Source organism: Calidris pugnax, unplaced genomic scaffold (genome assembly GCF_001431845.1).
Source record: "Calidris pugnax isolate Ruff unplaced genomic scaffold, ASM143184v1 scaffold91, whole genome shotgun sequence".
NCBI lineage: Eukaryota > Metazoa > Chordata > Aves > Charadriiformes > Scolopacidae > Calidris > Calidris pugnax.
In genome coordinates this window covers 1,888,944-1,910,159 of record NW_015090898.1, presented here as the reverse complement: position 1 = coordinate 1,910,159, position 21,216 = coordinate 1,888,944, and the positions used below count along the sequence as shown (strand labels likewise).

General features: G+C 49.8%; 2 protein-coding genes across 2 annotated transcripts; one reads left to right on the top strand and one right to left on the bottom strand.

Moving 5' to 3' along the window:
• Positions 1-580: 580 nt before the first annotated feature.
• Positions 581-5,031, top strand: LOC106891744 (guanylyl cyclase-activating protein 2). Its single transcript, XM_014948464.1, has 4 exons — positions 581-784; positions 2,017-2,166; positions 4,159-4,273; positions 4,904-5,031. Exons 1-4 carry the CDS (start codon positions 581-583, stop codon positions 5,029-5,031), a joined length of 597 nt encoding a protein of 198 aa, XP_014803950.1.
• A 7,303-nt stretch (positions 5,032-12,334) lies between these two features.
• GUCA1A (guanylate cyclase activator 1A) lies at positions 12,335-15,936 on the bottom strand. Its single transcript, XM_014948444.1, has 4 exons — positions 15,739-15,936; positions 13,820-13,969; positions 12,895-12,985; positions 12,335-12,495 (listed from the first exon to the last, which is right to left on the bottom strand). Exons 1-4 carry the CDS (start codon positions 15,934-15,936, stop codon positions 12,335-12,337), a joined length of 600 nt encoding a protein of 199 aa, XP_014803930.1.
• Positions 15,937-21,216: the final 5,280 nt, after the last annotated feature.

Here is a 21,216-nt window from a genome sequence, read left to right as displayed (position 1 = left end):
AGCAGGTAATGTAGGTCAGTATCAAAAAAACTAGCATTAGGAAAGTTCACTTACAATCCTTCTTATTTCCTAGAAAAACTACAGCAAAATGAGTGGGGTTGTATGTTGTGTGCAAAGGGAACCCCCCCTCCTAAATTCTTTGATGTGAAGGTATTAATGTGCAGAAGGACCCTAAGCTTCTGGAGTCTGCTCCTAAATAGGGCACAGCTCAGAACATCTGAAGGTCTTTGTGACTCAGAGGTGGGAATCTCCTAATGATCTTAGTTATTTTTATACATGCCTGATACCGCACGTTACGCTGCCCTAATGCAGAGAAGCAGCTCCATCATCACCGAGCGAGCACACAAAGCTGTGGTGGAAAACCTGTAGGAAAGAAAGAGGAAGAAGAAAGTAAAACTCAAAAAAAAAAGAAGGTGAAATAGCAAGACACAATATTAACATCAAATAAAGGCAGAAGACAGAAGAAAAAGAGCAAAGGAAAACCAAGTAAAGGTGGTAAAAGGATAATACAAGAAAAGGACTTCGGTGGGGTTTTCCTTTTCTTCCTTCTCCTTTTTGGAATCTCGCTTTGTGGAGGGAAATGGGACAGCAGTTCACCAACGCCGAAGGGGAACAAGGGGAGATTGATGTTGCCGAATTGCAGGAATGGTATAAGAAGTTTGTGGTGGAATGTCCCAGTGGGACTCTCTTCATGCACGAATTCAAGCGGTTCTTTGGGGTCCAGGATAACCGTGAAGCAGCAGAGTACATTGAAAACATGTTCAGAGCTTTTGATAAGAATGGGGTAAGTGGTGAGGAGTTTTTACTAATAATTTGTCTAATAATCCACACTTCCTGTAATTTTGGGGGGTTTTGGTGCAGTTCCCACCCTTGTTTCTGTGCTTTGTGAGACCTGCTAGGGCAGGAGAAGGAACACATGCTCTGGATGGGCTGGAATGGATTCTTCTTCCCATAAATCTGTACACAAACTGAGGACAGAATGTCCCCTTAAGGGACTAAAGATCAATCAAAAGGTTGAAATTTAGGCAGTCGCGTTTTGAGCCAGTATTGTTAAAAGCTCCTGGAATAACCAAGGTTGCTACATGGAAAAAAAAATTTATCTGTTATGATAGAGGGGGAATTATAGTGTGAGAAGTCCTACTCGGGTTTGCTATACATGGGAGGAGTGTATATATACAGTATGAACAGGTGCTGCATAAAAACATATTGATTTTTAGCTGCTTGAAAGTGAAGGAATGCTGAGCCATTCAGACTTTCTGGTTTTGATTCCCTTTGCTGTATTTGTCATCAGACACCCGGGAGAAGTGGGCTTTCTGGTTTAGTAGCAGTTCATGCATACCCGTGTGTTGGTGCGAAAGACAGGATCACAGTAGCCTGTGAGATTTTAGGTACTCAAAAGAAACACAATGTGGTTACCGTCCTCATCTGGAGAGGGGTGAGCAATGCTGTCCACACTAGTTAATTGTTTTTTTCCTGAAGGTATTGAACATATTCAGAGTGTGGGGTTGTTTGGTGCTCTGTATCGACAGAAGAAAAGGGGGGACAAGTCTGTCACCTCTCAGAGAGACAAATGTCCCTTAAGCTGCCTTTGAAACCAGTGGTGGTTGAGGTGGTAACAAAAGTCAGTTTGTGACAGAGGATAAAAAAGCTACAGAAGGTGGGGGCAGATTGATTTGTGTCAGGATTTGAAGTTGGAAAAACCCAGGTTCCTGTGAAAAACTGAAGGTCCGGGTATTGAAATTGCTCATTTCTGGGATCCTGGCAGGTGTCCCCTCTTATTGCACTGTTGGAAAACTGCTTTGCTCTCCACTGTCACTCCTTAGAAACTCATCCCTGGTGCAGAGGCTGTGCTCCCTGATGGTCTCAGGCTGGCATGAGTCTCCTATAAAGATGAAAATAGATAGCTGTCCCATGGAATATCTTCTTGGCAGTTTTTTAGCGAGGTTTTGTAAGCTGTTTTCTGTCAACTGCATCCAGCTAAGTGCCATTCAGCTACTTTTTTTTTTGTTTCTACAGGATAATACCATTGATTTTCTGGAATATGTAGCTGCCTTGAATCTTGTTTTGCGAGGAAAACTGGAACACAAGCTGAGGTGGACATTCAAAGTGTATGACAAGGATGGGAATGGCTGCATAGATAAACCTGAGCTGCTGGAAATTGTTGAGGTAAGTGGGCATTGCCTAATCACTTCTTTAAGCAATCGCAGTTCTTTGGCAATGTAATGATGTATATGGTTTTTGTGATAATGAGGTTTCAAGGCAGCTGTGGGCAGTGATGAAGGAAAATGCCTGCCCTTGGTGGAAAGGTCGTGTGCTCCGTGGTCTGATGGAGCCCGATGGGGTGTTTGAGGGATGGGTCAAACCCACTGTGGGCAGCCTGGCCCCTGCTGAAGCTGTGCAGAAATGAAGCACCCAGGTGCTGTTGTGGAGCTTCTGTGTCTCTGCTCTGCCTTTTCTTTCCACCTTTTTACACCAAAATTCATTGTGGTGGCCGGTGCAAGAAGGTTTCTCCCCACGCTCCTTACAGGAGCTGAATTTCCTGCCCAAGTAGCTGGTGAGAATACACCGAGAGGCACAAATTAGTATAGAAATACCTTTTGTAATTATTCTCTCTGGGTTTCTGTTAAGTTCTGCACTTTAATTAGTGACTGTGTGAGGGTGTGAGAGGAGGTATGGGGCATAGCAGGCATGGGGTGCTGGGGTTCTTTGGGTAAATGTCTTGGGGATTGTGCTGGAGTCACCCCTGCACCACAGGTGGTGTATCTCACCCTTGCACACCAGCACTTGTGAGGCTTAATCAATGGTTATCAAATGCTTCGGGATCCTAGGTGAAGTGTAATGATAGGACAAGGAGAAATGGTTTTAAATTGGAAGAAAAAAGATTCAGATTAGATCTCAGGAAGAAATTTTTTACTCTGAGGGTGGTGAGACACTGGAACAGGTTGCCCAGGGAAGTTGTGGCTGCCCCATCCCTGGAGGGGTTCAAGGCCAGGCTGGATGGGGCCTTGAGCAACCTGCTCTGGTGGGAGGTGTCCCTGCCCAGGGCAGGGGGGTTGGAGCTCGATGATCTTTGAGGTCCCTTCCAACCCAAACCATTCTGTGATTCTAAATGCGATATCAAGAATCTTTGCCAGGAAGGGTAATGATAGGACAAGGGGAAACGGTTTTAAATTGGAAGAAAAAAGATTCAGATTAGATCTCAGGAAGAAATTTTTTACTCTGAGGGTGGTGAGACACTGGAACAGGTTGCCCAGGGAAGTTGTGGCTGCCCCATCCCTGGAGGGGTTCAAGGCCAGGCTGGATGGGGCCTTGAGCAACCTGCTCTAGTGGGAGGTGTCCCTGCCCAGGGCAGGGGGGTTGGAACTCGATGATCTTTGAGGTCCCTTCCAACCCAAACCATTCTGTGATTCTAAATGCGATATCAAGAAAACATCAGAAGCTGAATGTGTGGAAAGCAGGTCATTTTGTCTGGAGAGCGTGGCCAGGCGTTACCTGCAGCACCAGGTGTGGGAGCATCTCAGGAGCTTGTCTGGGTCAATTACAGTTTTGAGGTCAGGCAGGAATTGGCCAGAGCTGTGTTAGGCCCTTGCTAATCCCCTTGCTGGGAAGAGTTCAGACAAAACCCTTCAGCCGAAGGAGTAAAGTTAATAATGAATGTGTAGTTGTCACGGGAGGAAGAGATAAAATCTGCCCCTTTCCAGAGACAAAGTGGAACAGAAACTATGGGTCAAAATATGTGCTAATACAGGTTTGCTCTTGCAGTTTGGGCACAAGCTCCCTGGGAGAGAGGGCTGGGTAAATCCAGATGTGCCTGGCCTCAGATGTTAGAAAAAAATCATCCTGAAAAAGTCAGATGATTTTTTTTTCCTGTCTGTGAAACTCTTTCCTTGTTCTTTGCAAAGGAACCCCGAGGTCTGACCAGTGTGTGTAAGGAAAATAGGAGGGCAGCAGCTTCAAAGGGCAAATGAAATGAACCACAGTGTGTGTGAGTGTGAGGTCAGAGGTTTCATTAGAGGTCTGGGGCTGTTGAGTGGCAGATCTTTCTAGAAAGGTTAAAACCGCAGCCTTTGTAAAAGACCTTGACGCTGTTGGGAAGATAATGGAGTTCACTGCTTTTCATTTTCCAGTCCTCCTCCTAATCTGTGAACTTCTTTTCAGTCTATCTACAAGCTGAAGAAAGTGTGTCGGTCGGAGGTGGAGGAGAGGACCCCATTGCTCACACCGGAGGAGGTTGTGGACAGGATATTTCAGTTGGTGGATGAGAACGGGGATGGTAAGAGATCGGTGGCTCAGATTGCATTCATGGGTAATGAGAAGTTATCCGTGCTGGACAGGCGAGCTTTAATTATGTATATCAATAAACCACTTAGGACTATTATGTTACTCATATCGGACACATTGGGTTTGGTTCTGGTCTGTTTATTAGACTCGAGAATAACTTGGTGCAGCAGGAGGAAATAGTCTTCATTGTTATTCTCATGTAAAACACACAGGAGTCACTATTCTGTCTGGATTTTGATGCCACACAGATCTCATCCTCTGAAAGCCCCCAGTAGCCAGAGTGTGGGTCCCAATCCCAGCACAAATAGCCCAAGTAAAGACAGTGGCTTCAGTCACACTGGAGTTTGCAGGGTCAGACTAGATCCTCGTGCAGGAGCGTGTGTCACTAGTGCAGCACATTGTGCAAGCTGTGGGATGGGGCCAGTGTGAATGTGCTGGGTTACAGCGTGGGGGTTTCTCTTGGCTAACTGGCCCAAACTGTACAGGGAAATGACACAGAGCTTTTGTCTTATAGGCATGTTTTTCTGAAATTTAGATAGCTTTTACTCCTGCCTTCCTCCTCTTACGTCTTATCTGTCATGTCTTGTCTCCCCATCTTGTGCCCCCCTCATCTCGCACACAGGGCAGCTGTCTCTTGACGAGTTCATTGATGGGGCCAGGAAGGACAAGTGGGTGATGAAGATGTTGCAAATGGATGTAAACCCTGGGGGATGGATCTCTGAGCAGAGGAGAAAGAGTGCTTTGTTCTGAGAGAATCCAGATACAGCTGAAAATGTGACGCTGGCTGCAGCTGTGGCTCTCGCACTCCAGGCTGGTAGTGGCTTTCCTTCTCATACAGTCTCAGCATCCAGATGAAAACATCAGTGGTTTAAGAAGCCATATCTCAATCTAAACCCCATGTGCTGTGTACTGCTGGTACCCAGAGACTATTTTTGGCCCATGAATAAGTCTTTCTGTGTACACAATGCCGTGTTTGCCAGCTCTGGTTTTTGGTTACACCTCAAGGAACAAACTTTTCGTGGCTTCCTGCAGCAGATCCTGGGCAGGGTTTCATTCTGATGACAGATGGGGTTGGGAAGTGAGAAGTCCTGACGCAGTGGTGCTGTCTCCAGCACAGACCAGTGTTTGCATCATTGGTACCTGCAGAGATACAAACACATCGAACCAAAACGGCCAACCAAGGAGGTGCTCTGGCAGCTTTATGCATTCAAGGTGTCTGTTATGCACAGTAATATCGATGCATATTTAGATTATAGTGCTAATGTATGATTATTGAACACCAACATATCACTTTCAAATACGAGAACTGGATTATAAGGGGTGGGCAAGACAGTACAGAGAGTTGAGGAAAATACGAGGTGTGTGCTGGGCAGGTGGGGTGATCCTTCCACCTCCCTCCTGTGGACCAGACACAGCTCCTTGCACCTCCTCAGAGACCTGGGCTGCTGTGGGGCTGGAAAAACACTATTTCCAAACCTTGAGCAGTAGAAATGGTGACTCTTTACATTTAGAGGGCAGATTTGCACAAGTGTGATGCTGCTCCTTTTGAGCCCCTGTTTCTTACTGAGTCATCACTCTGGAACAGCTTTTCCTGCCCCTTTGAAGACTGAACAAGCTCCAGGGCTTTCTCTGCATGGGGAGAAGTTTTGTGTGGAAGGAGAGAGGAGGGAAGAACAGGGTTTTGCTGGGCAGGGTCTCTGCAGTGAGAGGATCAGCACTGCTTTACTGGCAGGACCACAGGATGGAACAGGAAGTGACAGGAAAATCCAAGTGAGTTACTGGATTAGTACAGTGGTTTTACACTGGACTTAATTAGCCACAGACTACAGATACAATTTGCAGAGGTTGTAGGCTGAGCTCTGCTATTCTTATGGCCAGCCCACATACCTGCATGTGTATGTGGGAAGAGAATTTGAGTTGAACCAAAATTTTTGTTCACCTTTATTTGATTTATTGGATTATTTTCAAGAAAAATTTCCCCAGGAAAAAAACATGAGGTTTGGTCTGTTTTATTTTAGTTTTCCCATTAAATCAGTGGGCCAAGTCACATCCATGGAAAGGTTTGCAATCCCTTTTTTGTGGCCTTTAATTATGACTGAAGTATCTTTCATTAGCTGATTAGTTTACTGGTTTGCAGTCCTGTCAATTGTTTAAATTCAGGACTATGAGGAAATAGTCAGGATATGACACAATATGTGCTGGAGTTCAAAACCATATATATTTCCACTTCTAAATAGCCTTTCTAAGAGTTCTCTGTAAATACACAGTAGCTTGTGGTGCACTTGCTTATCAGAGCAGATTAGACTCCTAGTTTATGCTGCTGCAAGGCAGCTGTTTAAAGCTCATTCAAGCCAATAGTTTATCAGCCCAAGATCTGAAAGAAAAATCTCACTTCTGACTTGAGGGCCTGGAAGAGAAGATCCACTTCACTGATTTTTCCAACTTGTGGACAAACATTTTCACGATAGGATACGAGTCTCTAATTCCTTAAATTGCAGCAACTCAACCAACAAAACACACTTTACTTCTGCTTCTGGCACAAATGAAGTGCACGTTTACTTACTCTAGTTGCATGCTGTGGGTTTACTTAAATGCTGTACATTTTCTTGCTCTGTTCAGCTGGTCAGATCAGGCAGGGAAGGTGTTGGCTGCTCCCCACACCAGCAGTCCTCCGCTGCGGTGGTAGAGGGCATCCTAACACTGAGCACTGCTGCGGTCCTTCACAGGAATTTTGTAACACGTGAATTTAATAAAGAATTATTTATTAAAATTCTGTTTTGTGGCATTTATTTTTCACTTAGAATGAAGGTGAAGGCCCAAGTATCTGAGCAAAATTGTAGTCTTTAAAACAGGTGTAATGAATTTAAGGGAGGCGCTAAGTGTAACAGCTGATGGGGGCCAGAGGATGGATAAGGGAGAGATGGTGATGTGATTGGAAATGCAGAGGAGGAAAGGGGTATCTTCTGGTGAACTTCTATGTAGTGACTGTGGAAATCATGTGTATTGCAGAAAAAATATTCTGAATGGAATTTGAAACAGTTGCTTTCAGTAAAGTGAGCTGAGGGTGCTGGGGTGAGATGGACACTGTTTTGACCACGCCAGGACTGAAACAGGAGCTTCGAAGAATTTAGGGCTCAAAGTGAAGTGTTGGACTCGGCAGTGGGATGCAGGATGCCTGCCCCTCCTCTGGCCCTGGGAAGAGGCCCCTGGAAGTGCCCTGGGAGGTAGCACATGGCAGATAATGCTTGTGTTAGTGCTGGCGTAACCCAGTGGAAAATTGTTCCTCTTATCAACGGTGTAATCTTTTGTCAAGAAATCACAAGGTGCTTTAGTCTTAGTCCTATTTTTAAATCCATAGCTATAAACACTTTGATCTCCTCCCAAACTCAATTCAACATTCACATCAGGCTGTTGATGTCAGACATTTTGCATAATCCATTTTTCCAGACTTACAGCCCAGCTAGAATTGGATTTGACTGATCGGATTTCTCTTGAGTCTAAATTGGGAAACAGGATGGCTTGGAAAAGGCAAATGCCACGTGATTTTTCTGAGCTTCAACCATCTGCTCTGATGTTTGATGCTTCTGAAGTTGGGTAGGATGGAAGGTGAAATAATCAGGTTAGAAAGCTGAAGGTGAGGATTTTGCTGAAAGTGGCTGGAGGGGAGAGTCACCAGGGAGCAGGAACTGAGGAGGCATCGCATCCTAAAACACTCTGGAAGGTGCATTCCCAGGATAAGCACTGAGAAGGAAAGAGGATAATTGCATCTTTCTCTCTGCTTAGTTGTGCTTTTTATTTGTCTGTACACCTGATGTCCTGAGAGGGGAGGTTCACCCATGGGTAGCCGGGGTTTGGTGGCTGCCCAGAGGAACGTTTGTGTCCAGGTCATGCCCCAAGCTCTCATGTGCAGCTTCCCCCCTGAAAATGTCATGTTGAAATACAGAAGGGCCGTGCCAGGACTTCCACAGCCCCGTGCTGATCGCTGGAGGAACTTCTTGTGGTCTCACTCAGTTGTTTTCTCACAGTGCCCCTGCTTCCCTCTGGCAGGAGGGGAAAACACCAATTTATTTCTTTCTTCCTCCTCCTCTTTAAAGGAAAGTGCACCTCGGAAGTTTAGAGAATGTCTCAAGCATATTACCCTTAAAGAGCTTGTATTTAAGGTCACTATGGTGTGTGCTGTGGGGTCTGATGTGTGACACGGAGCAGCCTCCTCCCGGGGGGATGTGGGACCTTTGGGAGCAGCTGCCCGAGAACCTGGTTGGTTTCTTTGCTTTAACTTTTTGCTTCTCCCACCCCAACGCACGGGGTGTCAGATATTTTTTGCAATTTGCCCTGGTGGGTTCCGAGCCCCGGCGGGTTCCCGGGATGCCCGGCACTGGCAGGCAGAGGGCGCTACGGGCACGGGCACCGGGACCGGGACCGGGACGGGGCAGCCCCGAGTCCCCGGGGCGAGCCAGGGGCCGTGGGGTGGTACCCGGGGAGTGGGTACCTGGGGGGGTGTGAAAGGATGAAGGGCTGCTCGGCATCCCCCAGGGAGGAGGTCCAGAGAGGTCCAGCAGGTCCAGAGAGGTGATTCTGCCACTTTACTCTGCTCTGGTGAGACCTCACCTGGAGTATTGTGTGCAGGTCTGGAGCCCTCAATATAAGAAGGACATGGACCTGATGGAGAGGGTCCAGAGGAGGGCCACAAGGATGATCAGGGGGATGGAGCACCTCTGCTCCGAGGACAGGCTGAGGGAGCTGGGGTTGTTCAGCCTGGAGAAGAGGAGGCTCCGGGGAGACCTAATAGCAGCCTTCCAGTACCTGAAGGGGCCTACAGGAAGGCTGGGGAGAGCCTGTTTAGAAAGGCCTGCAGTGACAGGACAAGGGGAAATGGCTTCAAGCTGGAGGGGAACAGATTTAGACTGGAGATGAGGAGAGGGTTCTTCCCTGTGAGGGTGGTGGAGCACTGGAACAGGTTGCCCAGGGAGGTGGTTGAGGCCCCTTCCCTGGAGCTATTCAAGGAGAGGCTTGACGAGGCCCTGGGCAACCTGGTCTAGTTGGGGGTGTCCCTGCTGACTGCTGGGGGGTCGGACTAGATGACCTTTGGAGGTCCCTTCCAGCCTGAGCAATTCTATGATTCTATGATTTCCTCATCCTCCTTTCCAGCTGGGAAAGGCCCTGAGCTTCCTGGCAGGATGCAGGTGCAGAGCCCACCTGGGACCCTCCCAATCTCAAACGCCCCATGGATCTCCCATTTCTGCATCCCTCCAAGGACAGCTCTGCATCCCACTGCACCTTTTACAGAGGCATCTAAACCCCATGGAGATAACCAGCGTGGTGCTGCCCAAAGTCCCTCGCTGGGTGGTTTTACTGCAGCTCCAACTCCTCTTAACAAACCTTGTCTCCAGGGATTTGTCCCAGGTGACCTGGGAGTTGGGACCCGACCCCAGACCCGCCGTGGGGCTCTGCAGCCTCATGGGGCCGTGGCCCCTCTCGCTTTGGGACAACACGATGGCAGCTCCTGAAAAAATAAGCTTCTCCTGCTCACGTCAGAGAGGACACGCTGCCTCTCCTTCACCAGTGATATCGTCACAAGGGTGAGCAATGAGTCCCTGGCTGGCACCCCAACAGCCTCCACTATTTTGAAATAAATTAATTATGCATGAGTTAGGGCAAAGAGAGTCACAATATTAGTTTTTAATTATTTTTAATTTGCTTTCTTAGAGGCTGAGAAAACATCCTTTGGAGAGAGACGCTGAGGTTTGAAAGGTGCCTTTGGCCAGCCGGCGATTCCGAGGCAGCCCTTTGAGAATAACTTTGTCTTTATAAATAGAAATTGGGCTTGTCGGGGCTGCTGCTTGTGGCTTCTTGGGCCAGCAGAGCAGAGATGCTGAGGGAAGCACGGGCAGGACCGGCTGTGTCTGTGGAGGGAAGGTGCACAGAAAGCCCACCCTGGCCTCGCTCCCTCCTCCCTGTGCTGTTGTAGAGATGAGGGAGCAAAGCAGGAGGTGCCTAGAAATGTGGGTGGGTAAAGGAGAGCTCTGGAAGACAGAGTTGTTAGGACTACCCAGGGGGTGAGGGTTTAATGAGGCAAACTATGCTTCTTCAATGCAGCCGAGGTTCAGAAGAGCAGGCAGCGCTCAGGGGGTGCCAGAACCCAGGAGCAGCCCCTTTTTCACACTGATTCTGAAGAAAACAGACCTCTTCATGCTGTTCTTGTAAAAGAACTGTTTTAATGAACCCAAGAAGAAGGTTTCTGCACTTACACGAGACGGTGAATCTGTTCTGCTGGAAGTATGTAAAAGAACTGTTTTAATGAACCCAAGAAAAAGGTTTCTGCACTTACATGAGATGGTGAATCTGTCCTGCTGGATATAGAATGAGAGAAGAGAAGAGAAGAGAAGAGAAGAGAAGAGAAGAGAAGAGAAGAGAAGAGAAGAGAAGAGAAGAGAAGAGAAGAGAAGAGAAGAGAAGAGAAGAGAAGAGAAGAGAAGAGAAGAGAAGAGAAGAGAAGAGAAGAGGCACAGCCTGAAATAATCTTGTAAAATATGTTTATTAGTTCACTATAAGATTGGAAGTACAAAAGCTTCCAGGTAAAACACTGTCAAATGAAAAAGATGCACAGGAAAAACAGTCGGAAAGTTGTTTATGAACTGCAAGCACCCAGTGTTAAATAACAAGTCTTTCAGCTAGGCAAGAAATCCCTCCTGGTGTCCTGTGTTGCCTCACCACGCCTGAAACTTGCTCCCATCCGATGAGGAAAGCTCTGGGCAGGAGCAGCGGGGGCGCGGGGACGGGGGGGCAAGGCCCTTGTGCGTGTGCTGGGTCCTGGGCGCAGCCCCTGCTCGTGGCACTGGTAATTAGCACTGGCAGACGAGGTTGCTGTGCCTGGCATTCTATAACGAGGGGTGACTGGAGTTTATTCCATGTGGGACGGCGCTTGAGCCCACTGTTCTGTGAAGCTGATGGTACCAATTCCCTGCTGAGGAGCACTCGGGTGCTCACGGATGCTCGTGGTGCAGATGCTGCATCCGTGGCAGATCACCCCTCCAAACCACATACAGACCATTTGCTGCCATTAGAGATAAAACCACCTGATATTCCAGGGTGCCACGGAGTGTAACTTGCAGGAGAGTTTGAGTTGTTTGCACAGGTGATAAGACATGCAGGAATATTCCTACAAACATTCATGAACTTTCCGGTTTTCCCTCTCAGGTTACTGCCACTTGCAGCCCTTTCAGATATTGCGAAGACAAACATGCCCTTAGAGCTCAGACAGTTGTTAAAAACAAGGCACCGTTCTATGTTTTAGTGCTTTTAAACAAAGAAAAGCCACTGCATTCGCCACTCCACCGCTCTCCTTTTTCTAGGTCCTAGGTGTTTTTTATCTTACATTATCGCTAAAGGTTGCTAAAATAATAATAACAAATCAAAGAGCAAGTGACCCAGACTGTGGATCTTGTGCTCTGAAAATATATATGTGGAAAGAGAAGGTTCCGGTCTAATTTCTAGCTTTTCTAAGTGTGTCCTTGGGGGACCCCTCTCACCGGGGCCAAGTGTCACGCAGCCCCGGGGTTGGTCCCCCCCAGACGCTGGCGTCGGCCACGGCCTCGGGGGGAATTTTGAGGCTCTTTTGGTGCTTTCTCAAGCCGCATGGCGGGGTGCTGCTCCCCTTTGCAGGGAGGTGACCCTGTCCCCCCTCTCTGCTCAGCAGTGATGTCCAGAGGCCCCCACATAGCGGTGGCCCCGGTGGCAGTCCCGGGGGTGGCTCTGTGCTTCCAGGTGAGGAGCAGCCCTCGCAGCACCCCCTCTTCACAGCAGCTTTCCCCTCGCTGGCGGGGGTGGCTGTGGCTGGGGTAGTGTATGGGGAGCTCTGGACACCCCCAAACCCCCTCCCAGGGGGACATCGCCTTTGGAGCAGCCCCCGGTCCATGCGCTAGCGGGATAGTCTATCACTTGTCACACTGGCACTGGGACGGCTCACCAGCTCCCACCACCACAACCCCGTTTGTTTTGATAAAGCTGGGGCCGGGGGGGGGAAGTGGAGGTGAAGGGAAGGCGTCCTGGGAGCCTACGGGGCAGCCTCGGCCGCCTGCTCCTGCTCGTGGGGGTTCTTCCCGTCGTTCTGGATCAACCGGACGATGTGTGTCAGGTCCAGGCTGCGGGTGAGGATCTCGAGCAGCTCCTCGTCCTTTTGCACGCCCTCCATGAACTCCTCCAGGGAGAGCTCGCCTGCGAGAGCACAAGAAGAAAAGGTCTGATAAATCCTGCAGCCTTTCTCCTCCACCAGCAGCCTCAGAGCAGCCCCCCAGGAGCTCATGGACCATAAAAACAGGCCTTTTTGGGGTTATGGGTCTGTGTACTCAACACCCCAGACCCCATCACAGCTAATCTCCATGCAGCCCCCCTTCCTGCCACTATGATGAGGGACAGTTTGCAGTGTCCCCTTGGGCCAGCTGCATCCTGAGGAGGGGACAGGGAGCTAAACCTTCCCGGAGAGGGGCTTTCTGCCAGCTCTCTCCATGTCCTGGGGTTTTGGGACATCCAGCACCTGGAATTGCTCTGGCAGAGTGAGCTGGGGGTCAGGGGGAGTGGGAGCAGCGTTTGGCACTGCGTAAGAAAGTTCCTCACCATCTCCATTTATATCGATTTTGTCAAACACCATGTTGGTGAATTCCTCGGCCGTCATCGTTTCGTTGCAGCGGTTGATAGCTCGGATAGCCTGGAGGGAAAGGAGGACACAGGGGACAGAGTTATGTGTCCATCCGTACAAGTGGCCAAGTGACCGGACATGAGATGCCAAACTCTTTTTTGCAGACAGTTAGGTTCTAAAAGGAGTAAGCCCTTTCTAAAAAACTGGGGATTAAAATCACTTAAAAAGGCAATCAATGCATTAAGAGATTAAGCGGGCAGACTGGGATAAACCAGGAGCCGTTCACCTCTGAAAATCCTTAGATTAAATTCAAGTGCTTATCTCAGCCTGGGTTTCGGTGGCCGTGGTTAAAGACCCTGTGAAGAGGAGCAGGGGCTGCTGCGTGTGGGAGCCCTGGGGTGTTCTTCTCCCAAGTCACAGGCGACAGGACCAGAGGAAATGGCCTCAAGTTACGCCAGGGGAGGTTCAGGCTGAATATTAGGAAAAATTTTTTCACCTAAAGGGTTATCAGACACTGGACTGGGCTGCCCAGGGAGGTGGTTGAGGCACCATCCCTGGAGGTGTTCAAAAGACAGGTTGATGTAGTGCTGGGAGGTATGGTTTAGTGATGGTGTTGCTTTTTGTTTGTTGTGTGGGTGTTTATTTTTGTCAAAATTAGGTTGACGGTTGAACAAGATGATCTTTAAGGTCCCTTCCAACCTAGAAGATTCTGTGATTCTGTGTTGGGGATGGGCCCGGGCAGGGGGACTGTCAGGGGACAAGCAGCAGGTTTGGCCACTGCCTACTAATTTACCAGGGAGTTGTCTTTTGGGGTTGGAATATTCCTGTTCCCACCTTTCTGTCTGCCCATGCTTAATAACCCTGGCTGTGAAGGGAAGGGAAGGAGCTGCTGAGCCCACTCACTTTGATGATGTTCAGCAATTCCCCCCGGTCAATGCAGCCGTTCCCGTCCACATCGTAGAGCTTGAAATACCATCTCAGCTTCTGATCCACCTTCCCTTTCAGGACCAGACTCAGAGCTGCCACGTACTCCATAAAATCTATGTAGCCGTCCTGAAAGCAGAAGGTTAGAAGCTCAATGAGGTTCAAAGAGTCAGGCAGAGGGTGATTTTTCCTGGTCGCTTTTGGAAGTCCCCACGGGAAGGCTTCACCGTGTGGCCACCACCTGGAGAGCAGGGGCTTGGGGAGCACAGGGGGGTGTGTGTCCCTTGCACACCCACCGTGAAAGGCGATGCACGGAACGGGGAGGGCTCCACTCTGGTCCCTGCAGAGCCGTTGCGGGTCGATAACGAACCAACTCGGTGTATGCACCCGGCTCGGGGACTAACGAAGCCTCGAAAGCTCACCTGCACCTCTTTAAGCAAATCAGTGGTAATTCAGAGGTCAAAGATGAGTGGGCTTATGGAGATGAGCCCTGGTGGATTACCTAACACTATCCTGCCTGCACACACCCTCAGCTCCTCGCTGCTGCGAGGGGCAAAGCTCCTGAGAGGAACGAACCCAGGAACCCCCCCAGTAGGTCGCTGGCAGCTCGTGAGGGGAAGGAACTGCCCTGTCCCTGCACCATTTCTGTGTTTGCTTCACATTTGGTCACGTCAAAAGCACAAACAGCTTTATCTTTGACTTTCCTCCTGGGTGTTTGCCCGTCACCAGCTCACGCCATGGTGTTACAGACGTTCAGCTGGGCCCGCAGAGGGCTTCCAGCCAGGGTTATGGTACCAGAGCAAAGCTGTGCTGGGCTGAGCTCCCGTCCCACCAGCCCCCAGACTCTGCCCGTGACGTTCCCCACTCCCAGGAGACTCCCTGAGACCCACAGCAGCTGCTGCAGGACGTTTGATGGCATATCCCCCTGGGACACAAAGCCCTTTGAAGGGAAATGGTCCATGCTCTAAACCACGGAAAGTCTTTGGGAAGGAAAAAGCCAGAGTTTTGTCAATGAACCAAGCCCCCACAGCACGGGCAGGTTCAAGAAGAGATCATCTGCTTTATCCCACTGCCGCCAGAGCCAGATTAGCTATAAATAGCTACTGAGCCCCATTCCCAGCAGGATTTCCTGTGCATCAATTCCCTTCCCAGGCACGCATTCAAACACGGGCAGCGAGCAAGGTAAAGGCCACGGCACAAACAAAACACCTAAAGGATTTAGGGACTGAACTGCAGTATTTTCCATAGGATTAAGCCCACTAAGCCCTTTGGGTTGCCATAAAATATATTCCTCATCTCGCACGAGGTGCAATTTCAAACCATTTGGAGGTAAAGGCGGGTGGTGGTTCCTCCCAAAGACACTGGGGCTCCGGGACGGCCCCGGGACTGTCCCAACAGCAAAGCCTCTCCTCAGGGAACAGAGGGCCCGAGCTCCTTATCATATGGGACTGGGCACGTGCAATAAAATCAATGAAACTGTAATCCATTTATAATCTAAAACAAAGGAAAAGCAGGCACGCTGCACGGCACGGGAACCCGCTGTTTCTGCCTGAACACAGCTCTTATTCTCACTCTGCTGGCTCATTCCTCCCTGTCACAACACTTCATATTTAAGGATTAAAGGGCACTTCATTTCAAAGGGATCACAGACCAGCAGATAAAACCCCACTATTTTAATCACTTAAAAGGGGAATATAAATTCTGGGAGAAGCCTATTTCTTCCCAGAACAGTCAGCAAGTGAGGAGGTTTTGCGAACATTTTTCACCTTAAATAATTGATTTTACAATTTAAGAAGGCCACGGAGAATCAACCCATACATTCTGAGATACTCCTCTCCATTGCATACACCCCAACACGGCCCAGGGAGCTCAGGCTGAGCGGGAAGGACAATATTTACCTTATTAAAGTCAAACGTCTCAAACATTTGCTCAACGTATTTGTTCGCTGCCGGACTCAGGTTTTTCAAGCCAAAAAACTGTTTGAACTCGTAGAGGGTGAGCTGGCCAGAAGGACACTCCGTCATGAACTTCTTATACCACTGGTGGCACTCGGTGGTGCTCAGCTCCTCCACCGCTTTCCCGTCCATGTTCCCCATCTCCGCACCAAGAGCTGGTCACTTCGCAGCCAAAAACTGATGTTTTCTGAAATTTATGGGCTCTCTTTCAAATTCTGCTTCTTGCCTTTAAAGTCCAAACGTCCCCAGCACTGCAGGGATCACAGTATCAGGAAAAAAACCAAATCGCCTTGTGGTGTCCCCGGTCAGTGTTGGCGGTGATGGATGCAAAAGGCACCTCTCTCCAGGAAAAATCAAAAGCACAAAACCCTCTTTGGACAAAAGGGTGACATTTAAGTACCCAGCAAATCCCTCCCCGACCAATGAGGCTCAGGGGGGTGATGGGCTCCTGCCAGGCATTAAGAGTTCAGGGTTAAAATAGAAAGGAGGTAAAATGGGGAAGTCTTGCAGATTACAGGCCCAGCAGGAGATTATGAGGGTGGAATGTTCTCGGTAACAGTGTAATCTCCTAATCCACTTCATTTATGATTTTGTGTGGGGTGACATGAGCAATAACTTTTGCACCAAAATGAGGGTAAGAAGAAAGAGAGAAAACCTCTTGGGAGTCTCTGTGCTCTTAGTGTCTTTTCGGTCTCCCTTAGACTGACTCTGGCTGGAGGATTTCCCGACCGGGCTGTCCATTTGAGCCTGAAATTCAGGGAGAAGGAAGAACCATTGCAGCTCCTGTGAGAGATGCTCCATGAGGGTAAATGTGGTGTGCTGAGACCTATATAGAACCATAATTACTTTGAATGGTAACGCCTTAAGTGCTTTGATGCAGACACCAGGTGCTATGATGGTCTTCTCCTGGGGACCTCCCTCTCCACCACCTGCTGGGTGCCCTCTGCTCTCTCTGCTCCTGCCACTTGAGTGTTTCTCCCACAGAATCACCCCACACGCCCCAGAGCGTGTCCTGGCCACTGGGCTACCAAACTCAGCCCATGCCAGTGGAGTTGAATGTGGCTTTGATTTTAATTTATCATGAATTACCATGAAAAATGGTAAAAAGCAGCATAGGCCAGATCCTCCACTAATAATGAAATCGGTGACCACCGGATCTCTACCAGCAGAGTCTGTCCTGTAACGCTTATATTTTTATATCTGATGACTGTAAGACAAAGAGCCCGACTTTTTTATGTGTTGCAGAGCTTGGTATTGTGTCCGCCCTGAAGTAAATTAGGAATAACTGTGCTAAAGCAGGTGGTGTTACACAAGCGTGAAACGGTTAGGGAACAGGAATTAGACTGAGGAACGCTAATTGGATGTGCTAATCCTGCCCTCGCCAGCAGCAGGAGGAACAGGTCCCCGCTGCGCCCAGCACCTGTGGGCAAGGGGAGCTTCAGTGGGGACCCTGGGCTCTGACCCCCCCACCAAGGGGGACAGGGCTGGGACAGCCCTCCCTGAGGCAGAGAGAGGGGCTGCAACACCGAGGCATTTATTAGCAGTAGAAAAGTTGTGTATTAAATGTGGATGTGTAGTATCTGCTGACAGGGCATCCCATTCCCCAGAAGAGGCAAGACAAACCCTGACCCCCCTGTATGGAGGGGACCTGTGGGGACTGAGCGTCACTGGAGACAAAAAAGCCAGACAAATGCATTGCAATTTTCCCCACACTTTGCCATCCTCATTTGTTCTTAATGTCCTGATGCAAGAGCTGTGCAACTGGCGACCAAAAAGCATCAAGTGACACACACCAGGAGAGCTTGGGGAGCACCAGCCTGCTGGCACTCGCTGTAAGGGCAGTCAATACGCAGCATCAATGCTGAGAAGTCAGGTATTTACATTCCTTTAGCTAAAAATCTATGGTGGTGTTACTTCAGGAGAAAGTGAGTTGAAAATCAAATGCTGTACTGGAAATATGGAAGTGGAAATATGGACTTAGTGAAAATAAACCGGTGACTTGAGAGAAGAGACCTAAGAACAGTACTTTGCCTGTGTCTGGGAAAGCCTAGTGAAAGAAGGTGTCCTTTCAAAGAAGGAGCAGGGTTTAGGCTCAGCCAAGGAAGCCGGGTGGGTTCTTTCTGGGTTCTGCAACTTGTGCCAAGACCAGGCTGGTGTGGAGGAGCCTGGCTGGTGGCCATCCCTGCCCTGCCGCGCCGCTGACACCCAGAGCCTCTGTGCAAGCAGGTGGCAATAAATGACAGGACAAGTCGGACCGGGTTTTTAGAGCAAAATCCTCACTGCATGTTTTTCTGGGGAGCAGCAGCAGGACCTCACCACCCATTCCTCAGCTGACGTGGCCACTGCTGGCCATAACTCACACACTCAACGGCAAGCTGAAGGCACAGCGGGTGCTGGTTTCATTGCTTGGGCTTTATTGCTCTCCACTATGTCCTTCTGCCCATGGTGGGGCTCCACTTCACAATGTTCACACTCGATACGTCCGTCACCTTCCTGGTTTGATCGGTGTCATGGTGGAAGCGGTACCCGCAGGTTGGCTTCTGCGCAGTGTAGAAGGGGCTGTACGAGTTGGACCAAGTTGGTTGGTAGAAGAGAAACCTGAAGGAGTCGGGCTGACGGCCCCCAAAATGGGCCACAAAAGGAACAAAGCTAGTGGCCAGTGGCTGGTGACAGGCTGGAGACTCCTGGCTCTTTGGGATGGGCGGCTTGTGAGAGACCTCCTGCTTCTCCTTGGCCTCCTCCATTCCCTCTGGTGTCTTCTGGGCTTTGCCAGGGGCTTCTGGTGTTTTAGTCACCTGTGGAGACAAAAAAGCCAGACAAATGCATTGCAATTTTCCTCACACTTTGCCATCCTCATTTGTTCTTAATGTCCTGATGCAAGAGCTGTGCAACTGGCGACCAAAAAGCATCAAGTGACACACACCAGGAGAGCTTGGGGAGCACCAGCCTGCTGGCACTCGCTGTAAGGGCAGTCAATACGCAGCATCAATGCTGAGAAGTCAGGTATTTACATTCCTTTAGCTAAAAATCTATGGTGGTGTTACTTCAGGAGAAAGTGAGTTGAAAATCAAATGCTGTACTGGAAATATGGAAGCGACTTAGTGAAAATAAACCAAAGTATACTGAGGGAATGCACACCATGAGACTCGAAGGACTTGATTCCTTCTTGATTTGCATTTCAGGTGGTTATTTGTAACAGCCCAGAGTGAACATAAGGTTCTTCCCAGTTTTTGATGTTCCCACTGTCAGCCTGACCTGGCTCAGCTTTCCATCACTTTTGGGGGATACTACGTTTTCCTTCTGTTTGGACCAGGGGACCCCCAGTCCCAGATCAGGATCTCAGTTCTAATGACTGTGAGAGTGACACACGCTCCTTGTAAAGTCTTCACCAAACCACAGCCATGGCAAACCAGCCATGAAAATGGATGAACCCAGTCAGAGCCAGGAGAGGCAACAGGACATCATCAGCCATGGCAGAAACACAGCAGCATCCTTCACAAACACAGCCTGGGGCATCGGCTCGGCCGGCTCCGGGTCCCTCTGCAGGAACCCTGCTGGGGCCCTGATGGTTGCTCTCCCCACTGCTCTCTGTGGGTTTTCCCCTCAGAAATGTGAAGGGAAAACCAGGGTTGTTGACTCATGAGTCAAGCTCTTCCTTGTCATCGGTTGGGTCACATTTCCGAAGCCTCGGAGCAGAGGCAGTGCCACCACCCGTATGCACAGCGTGGGGCACCAAGGGCACCAAACCCCTGCATTTTCAGGGACCCTTTGCTGAGGAGGTGGTGGGGACGTGTGCCCCAGGACACACGTGGGGCTCACTTGTCACCCACGGCTGCTCCAAGGCTGTCCTTGACTGGGAAAGTATTTTTGCTGCTGTTATTTAACCATGACTCAGTTATCTTGTTTTCATTGATGACACCTCAGTGCTAATGGAAACTGGCTCTTCCCCCAGCAATTATCCGCTTTACTCCTGGGCGTCCTAAATAAACGCTTTGCTGCCTGGCTTTATTTTTAACCTTGTAAAGAGGTTTCCTAGTTTCCGTGACGCCCTGGCTTACTCGGTGCTCTATTTCTGTTCCCCGAACGCTGGCTCCTAAACCTATTAAGAGGGGGACACCCACAAATTGTTCAGAAATCTCCTTAAAGCCTTTGAGGGAAATTACCAGATCCTCACACGATTACCACCTCTTTTTGTCACGGGTTTCCCCAGCACGGCCACCCTCCAGATGCCTGGCAGGCTCTGCTGCTGGAGATCAGGACAAAGTCCTATTTCAGCAGCTGCTGCCGCGAGGGAACGTCAGCCCATTCTCTCCACCGGGGATAAAACAATGGGATTTTGACTCCTGAAGAGCAGATTTGGCCCCATGAGGGTCACTTCAGCACGGCTCACGTCCCCCTGCTCTGAGCACACTTGGTCAGGAATGATTCTGTTCACACAGATGCTGGATTATAGCTCATCCCTTTCTTGCAGTGGAAGATAAGGGACAAGTTTGCACAGGACTGCGCCGCCGCAGCTGCCCCCACCCCACGGGGAGCACTAACACCATCAGGGGTGTGGAGCTCAGGTCATAGTCACTTTGAAAACCCAGCTCCTAAGCCACGTGGCTGCTTCGGAGATGTGCAAGCCTTGCACGCACCCGGCTACGCAGGGCTGCTGGTCACCTCCAGTGATGGGGAGGACACCCCCTCCCTCCCAGGGAGTGCTGAGCTTTGGGGCTTTGCTCCTGCAGTGGGGTTTGTCTGCCCTGGGGGTTCCTGCTCGTCCTCTGGGGCATCTAAAGCCTGGCAGAAGTGTCACAGAATCACAGAATTTTCTAGGTTGGAAGGGACCTTAAAGATCATCTTGTCCAACCGTCAACCTAACTGACAAAAATAGACACCCACACAACAAACAAGGAGCATCATCACTAAACCAGACCTCCCAGCACTACATAAACCCGTCTTTTGAACACCTCCAGGGATGGTGCCTCAACCACCTCCCTGAGCAGCCCAGTCCAATGTCCTTCATGCCCGAGTGAGGGCACCTGCTTAAGTGATTGCTGTCTTGGAGGGGAAGCACCAGGTCAACGTCCCCGGTGCTATTTATGGTGCTGCCAGAGCTCTGTGCCTGAATTCAGTCCGACGTGATGCCATGGCATCCGCTCACACGTTCAGAGATCCCTAATCCCTCCCAAATTGTCTCTTGTCTCTTGAGGAGGATCCCCACGGGTGGGATCACAGGGGGATGATGGATGGCACTGATGGGGAGAGCAGGAGGGGTCCAGCCACCCACCCCAGGAGAAGGGATCCCCCAGTGCTGCCCCCCGTCCCCCTCGCTCTGCAGCGGGGTGTCCCCACACCAGCAGCTCCTCGCTCATCCCCACGGAGCCATCCCAGGGCTATCGTGTGCTGTTTGCTCTGAGCCCTTGGTGACCACCAGGG